General features: G+C 40.5%; 1 protein-coding gene across 1 annotated transcript in view; it reads right to left on the reverse strand.

Annotated features, from left to right (window-relative positions):
• Nucleotides 1–4,339: 4,339 nt before the first annotated feature.
• The window catches only part of XPO1 (exportin 1), a 60,133-nt gene continuing 56,891 nt past the window's right edge, over nt 4,340–7,581 (reverse strand). The window contains exon 25 of the mRNA XM_015819791.1: nt 4,340–5,366. Coding sequence (XP_015675277.1) covers nt 5,220–5,366 — 147 coding nt within the window. The 3' untranslated portion in view covers nt 4,340–5,219. The remainder of the gene's footprint in view (nt 5,367–7,581) is intronic.

The raw sequence follows: 7,581 nt of genomic DNA on the forward strand, positions 1-7,581 counted from the left end.
TTTCCCACAGAAAAAAAAACACTGGAAGCCACAAAACCCTGCTGCTTCCCCCCCCCTAGCGCTCCACCGTTCCACCACTGCTGCTGCAGAGTGCCCTGCCACCGCTTTTCCCTACCTCCCCCACGCCAAGCACCCTGCCGCCACTTTTCCCTACCTCCCCTGTGCCGAACGCCGTGCCGCTGTGGCTTTCCACAGCAGCGAAGGTGGAGTTTGGGAGGCAGTGGCAGAGCATAGCCCAGGCATGGCTCAGCAGCAAAGCTCATCTTTCCCACTCAAGGTGCAGCAGCAGGATTGCTCTCAATAAGGAGGGCACACACGAGCGAGCAGCGCTCTTGGCTCTTATTGTTTGAGAGCAATTCCACTGCTGCGCCTCCGCTTTCTTCAGCCATGATCCTCCCTCCCCAGCCAGCCAGCTCTTCATGAATTTAACATGGACATAAAAATGTTTCACGATCTTTATCAATATTACAAAGAAAAGTTTAAGAACTTTAATTGTGCTTGATCAGGTTCACTCATTTTCCTCCAGTCACCCTCTTGGCATCTCTTACCCACTTCATCATCCTCTGAAAGCCAGAGGACTCACAATGATCCATACTCATAGAGAGGATCCTGCAATCCAATCCGAGCTGTCATAACCTTTCATTCCAGCATAATTATAGGTTATTCTCTATCTCTCTTTTTCTCCGTCTCTCTATCTCTGATTACAATGTTCTGTTTTTCAAATATTTTTATTAAGGATTATAAATGAAAAGAGTAAAAGCCAGTGCAAACTATAAAAACTACAAATAGAAAAATATAAAAGAAAAATTGCGGGGGGGGGGGGGAGAACAGAAAGACAAAAAAAAACTTTTCTCCTTCATCCCAATGTTCTTTACTCTCTCTCTCCCCCCTCCCTTTCTGCCCATTAATTAATTAATCCGGTCCAAGTGCCTGCATGTACCCACACACACGTGCACACACAAACTATTTCTATCTTGTTCTCGCTTTGCTACCTCCGGACTTGGCGCCGACTGGCTCGGCTTCCTCGGACAGCATCGCTCCTGGCAACAGCGGCGCAGAGCAACCTAAACTCTCCCGAAGCCTTCGCTCGCGCTTCTTTGGCAGAGGAACCGGGAGTCAGGGAAGGGAGATGCTGGAAAGGGAAAAGGCAGCGGCAGCAGCTAAGCTGGTTCCAAGTGCACTCCTGCGGGAATCTCGAACCTCTCACCCCCAAGTTGGCAAACCGGCTTCTGAATTGGGGAAGGGCGGAGGAAGCTGCTCCCCTTGGGTACTGTACTGTTGCGCGCTGCTGGAGATGGAGGGAAAGTGGGGGTCAATTGGGAGCTTAGCCCAAGAAGGAAGCTCTCTTTCTTCAACCATGATCCCCCCTCCCCAGCCAGCCAGCCTCGCCAATCTTCTCCTCACCTGGCCAGCCGGCCTCGCCAATCTCCTCCTCTGCACTCAATTGGCTGCTAGCAGCTTGGGTGGCTCTGCTCTGTCCGAGTTGAAGAAAACAGAGGCGCAGCAGAAAGCTTTTTCCCCCCCAAGGAGTTGAATTGATTTATTAAACTTTTTTAGTACTTTCTTTTTTTTGGTGGGACTGCAAATGGCGGAGGACTGGGAGCCACAGTAGAGGATGAAAGAGCCACATGCGGCTCCAGACTTACGGGTTGCCGACTCCTGGTCTATCCTATGCAATTGGATGACCTCACCTATAGGCTTGCATGTAGATGTCAAATAGGATTGCGAAAGAATGTTGAGCCTAGAAAGACCCCCCACAGAAGAGGTTGTGCACTAGACTCCCCCCATCAACAATTGGGATCAACCCCCGAGAAAGGAAGAAAACCAGTGCAGAACTGTACCTCCCACTCTTGATCCCCAGAGCTGATCCAGAAGTATACCGTGAACAAATGATGGAATCAAAAGCCACTAAAATCAAGAGTTAAGGTGGATGCACCACCTTCATCTGACTACCAGACATCATCCATAAGTAGAATCAATGCCATTTTTGGCACTATATGCAGGTTTGAAATCTGATTGAAAATGGTCCAGATAAGATTTCCTTTATCTTATGTGTTCCAGGATCCTCCTGAATAAATAAACTACGGTTTGGACATAAATTTTCAAGATTCAAATGGGAATTTTACCTATGCAATAAAAACTGGCCATATAGAAAGCATGGCAAGTTTAAGATCTCATTTTTTCTATATGACAGCTTTAACTTTGTAAATACTTATCTCTTGAAGATCTCAACCATGTAAGCCCTCACTATAGGCTGAAATGATAGCCCAGATGCAGTTCTTCTATTTTTTGAGATTATTAAATCCGGTAAATAAGGACAACCAAAAGAAATCTAGCTCTTCAGAATTCTCCTCTTTGGACCTGCAGATTCATGGTATCAAAGAAAATACCTAAAATGCTGCATGTTCTCAGTTCCTTTGATCCAGAAAATATTAACAGGACCAATCTGAAAAATTGTGAGACAACTAGTAAAATGCTAGTTTTATTAGTAGTAAATATACATTTACATTAAAAATGTGGATGAAAAATCTTTCATTCTACAGTCCACCTTATCTAGAGAATAGGCATTTCTTTTGAAGAATCAAAAATAAATAGGACATTAGGCTAGATGGAGGCATTATGCTTTAGTATTGACTGAAAGTCACCTTCTCTATATAATTCCTTCAGATAGGAACGGCTTGCTGCCCATCCAGGCAAAATGGAGATAAATGGGACGGGTCCACCCCAATCATATCAGAGAGGAGACATGTTAGGAAGGTCTAGGACAGGGGTAGGCAACCTTGGCTCTTTTATAACTCGTGGACTTCAACTCCCAGAATTCCTGAGCCAGCTCATAAAAGAGCCAAGGTTGCCTACCCCTGGTCTAGGACTACTTGGTGCGGACAGACGATGGGTCGCCCCTGCCATCTGGATGTGGGACTAATGGCCTTGGCCAAATTAGGGACAACTCACTGCTGCTAAACAATGAAGTGGGAAGAGGATAACATCTGTAGCAATTACACGTAAAAATATCTCAGCACTTGCAATTTTAGATACATATTGAAAATGATTTTAAAAGATAGTTTTTAAAATTCTAATGGTGTTTAGTTAATTATAGATTGTTGTTTCTTTTCCTTTTTAAAATGAATCAGATCCTCTCTTCGGCATTGTTTTTACTAATGAACATGAGGGATTAAAAAAATGACTACAGAAATTAGTGCTTTGACTGAAACTTCAATCTTAGAATGTTGTAACCCAGTGACAGCAAGCAGCTGTTCACTTGTATTGTTTGGATTTAATGTTTGAATTATAAATCTACTCAAAAGAGAACAAATCCATATTTGGAGTCCTGCAACCTTACAGTGAAAATAGCGCTGCCAGAGCCTTTCTTCAGAAGTCAGCAGGCAGCATGGAAGTATCAGTAATCAATACTGAAAGCCAAAACCCGTGCCTGCCTTCCTGGGAGCACTCGTTCTAGCTTGCCTCTTCTGCAATTTTGCCTCTTTGAACAAAAATGTTGCTCACCCCAAGCTTCTGATCAACACAGCATCTCCCCAGCAAAAGTGTGTGCATTGTGTGTTTGCATGATCTTAGAGACCACTCCTGGAGACCACAAAGCAAAAAACAATTTGGCAGAGCCAGCAGAAGCACGGGAATGACCCAAGATGCAACTGCAGGAAGAAATCTTCCCTTTTTTGGCCCTTGGCTTGTTGCATTTTGAGAGGCACCAAATCGGGGTGGATATGCATCTATTTCAAAAAGACTGTGAAAAATGATACCCTTTGAGAGCTTTGAAGGAAGGGGAATTAAACATCTGCACAGCTTTACTTATAACTATGTAATTTGCTGGCCTTCCTTTCAGGGGTGTATTTTTATGTCTGTGATTTATTTACCTGATCAGCAGGTAATCACTCCAGAGTAGCATTGCTGAGTGGTTGCTGCTCTTTTTGAGGAAGAATTAGAGAAGCACGTACCATAATTAATTAAACCCCATTACAATTTTAAAAACTCTTTGTCTTTTAAAATTGTTTTCAATATGTATCTAACATCATAACATCTTGCAAGTCTCGAGATATGTTTACGTGTGTAGAATGTTACTTCTTCCTGCTTTGTTGTCCTGTGGCTCTGAGTTGTCCCCACGTTCAGTTGGCTGGGGCCACTTGTCCCACAACCAGACGGCAGGGGCAGGGTGCCAAGTTGTCCCATTCCATGCTACGTATCTCATCAGTCAAGATAATAAAAGTTTCTGCGAAATACAGTTTTTGCAGATCAACACTGAAATTTTCTCCTACTCTAAACTTCACAGTGAATAGAGCATTCCAATGAAAAAATACAGTCACAGAAAGGAAAATAAATGTAAACCAAGTTTATTTTGCTTTTTAAGTAGTGTTCTTAAAGCACTACAGCATGGTAAACAATGTAAATTAGTAGAAGTCATCTCAAAAGCCAGAGTTCTTCTTTAATGAGCTTGTTAAAAAGATGCAGCCTATTCTAACAGGATAAATATTTTAACCATTTCACTTCGAGTTAATGAAGGCTCACAAATGAGCAACACTCCTCATTGAGGAAAACAAAAAGCTGTTGTCGACAAAGCGACAGCACACACACAAAAACAAAAGAACTGTGTAAAAATAACTAACTGTACTGTGTTCCCATATTTTTCCAAGTTGCTTTACAATGGGATGATATGCACATGATCTTGCTGCAAATTTGCCATATGACTTGCAAATATCAGTAGCCTAGCCTTATCACTTAACCCCAAAGCTGCTCATGTCTGATGATGCAGCATTCATCTTATTACTAACAATTAATTTGATGGATTTCTTTATTACCCTTTTTTCAAGACTGCAGAGCAGACTAGAAAATTATCCTTAATTAAAAGAAAAAAAGTGTTCTAACTGGAAAAATGTTTAATTTTGCAATAGACTTTACAAGTTATATGTTTTGCCTTTTTTTACTCTTAGCCACAAAATGGGCATGAAGTGTTTTATTTTTAAAATGCCTTAATTTTCAACTTCATGCAAATCTAAATAAAGATGACCAAAACAAAAAGCTTAAACAATGGAAGGATATTTCACAGAAAATTTCTTATACAAAAACACATAAGAAAAAAGGGCCACTAGGTGACATCTTAAATTTACAAATTGGCATCATTTTGGTCAACAAATATCCAAGTCCCGTTTTCTTCTACAACAAAGCAGCTGTACAGAAAGAAAACAGAAAAACTGGTTATTTTTGTTTTAATCACACATTTCCTCAGGAATTTCATGTGGATTAAGGATGCCAGGGACAGACATCTGAAGTTTGTGTTTTTCCTCCTGAGCCTGTCGAAGAGCTGTCTCTCTTTCTTCCAGGAACAAGTCAGATGTGTCTTCACCTGCAAATTCCTATGGAAATAAAATAATTTAGGAATTATAACTGAGCCATACAAGAAGTACTTTCTAAAAAAAATTAAAAAGGCACCAAACATACAGCCATTTCTCTTCAAATCTTGCTGAAGTAAATTTCATTTAAATACATTATTTTAGATTTATCTTCAAAGCAAGTTTTTTTTAAAAAAAAAAAAAACTTGTCCCTCTTTAAGTTAAAATTCCTTCTTTCCTTTAATCCCAATTTTTCAAAAGCTGACTGCATTGATCCTTTTTATCATACAACCACAGCATGTCACATTGGAGGTAGTTGGGCTTTTTTTTAGTATTATTTATTTATTTAGAAAAAGCTAAATAAGATTTTGGATTAAAGAGTTATATAGATAGTTCTTGAGTTACAATTGTAATTGGGAGCAGAACTTCTGTTGCTAAATACATGGTAGTAGAGTGATGTGTCAGATGTCTGCATCACTTAGCAACTGCAACCCCTGCAGTCCCGATTGCAGTCCAATGAAGATTGTGGGTCATTAACAGAGCACCTCCTGCCGGCTTCTAACAATCAAAGCCAGTGGGTAAGCTGCAGGAAGTTGGTGGGGGAGAGTTACCTAAGCTACCTGCAACTTTTGCTGCTGCCTTTTCCATTGTCTTTGCTTGTGGAAAGCTGGCAGGGTAGGTTGCAAATCTCAGTCACTTGATTGTGGGATGCTGCAGCAGTTTTAAATGTGAGTTGGTTGCTAAGCACTAAGATTATGATCATGTGATTGTGGAAGTGCTGGGATGGCTTGAACTTTGAAGGCCAGTGCTAAGCACCACTCGTTTAGCATCATTGTAACTTCAAATGGTTGCTGAACAAGTGGTTGTTAATCAAGGGTTACCTGTAAACAAATTAAAGATCCAGACAAATTTGGAACATTGAAAACTTTTACTATAAGATTTTGGAACTAACTATATGAAATAAACAGCTTTTTGTGGGAACCAAAATTATTTAATCTACTGTAAATCGTAACAGAGATAAGAAACTTTACTGACTAGTAGAGGGGCTAGAGACCACCCCCCAGACCCCTAAATTGCAAAGTTGCTCTCGATTTTAATTAATACTACATTTACAAAATGACACAAAATGCTATAAAATTTGAAATATTAGAGATCTTCAAAGAATGGAGCCATAAATTAGTAGCCACAATATCAACATTAATAGTAATGTCTGCTTCTATGGATAGACTATGTTTAAAAGATGTTAATGAAGGAATGACAGATGTAAAACAATCTTGCTTGATGCAGAAATAGTAGAATCAAACATATTGCATTAAAAATGTGTGGATTTGGAGATAAAAGACATTTAAAATGCAAATACAAGTGATAGCCCAAGAGAGTGACCCAGATAACATCTACTGGATATATAAAAGAAGCTGGCTAAAGTTTTCAAAATTAAAGGGGAAATATAAATGATAAACCAAGAAAATGACATGGATAGTGATTTTTACTGGATTTACAAGAGAGGCTTGCTAAAGCCTTGAAGACACCTTTGATATAGGAAAAAGAAAAACTGAAGGTAGACCAAATCCTACAATAATATCTGAGTACACTAGAGATCAAGATTGTCAGAAGTAGAAGGAAGGAATATTTGATTCGTAGCTGGCTGACCGGCCGTACTCAGCGGGTGGTCCTCAATGGAACTACATCTACATGGAGGGAAGTGTGTAGTGGGGTGCCCCAGGGCTCTGTTCTAGGCCCAGTGCTCTTCAACATCTTCATCAACGATCTGGACGAGGGGATAGATGGGGAACTCATCAAATTTGCGGATGACACCAAGCTGGCAGGAATAGCGAACACTCCAGAAGACAGGCTTAAGATACAGGAGGACCTGGACAGACTTGAACACTGGGCGCTATCTAACAAAATGAAATTCAATGTGAAAAAAGTAAGGTTCTACATTTAGGCAAGAAAAATCAAATGTACAGGTATACTATAGGGGATACCTCGCTCAATAGTAGTAACTGTGAGAGGGATCTCAGAGTCCTAGTGAACAATCATTTAAATATGAGCCAGCAGTGTGCTGCAGCTGCCAAAAAAGCCAACACAGTGCTGGGCTGCATTAACAGAGGGATAGAATCAAGATCACGTGAAGTATTAATACCACTTTACAATGCCTTAGTAAGGCCACACTTGGAATACTGCATCCAGTTTTGGTCACCACAATGTAAAAAAGATGCTGAGACTCTAGAAAGAGTAC

This window comes from Protobothrops mucrosquamatus, unplaced genomic scaffold (assembly GCF_001527695.2).
Source record: "Protobothrops mucrosquamatus isolate PMUCROS unplaced genomic scaffold, P.Mucros_1.0 scaffold986, whole genome shotgun sequence".
NCBI lineage: Eukaryota > Metazoa > Chordata > Lepidosauria > Squamata > Viperidae > Protobothrops > Protobothrops mucrosquamatus.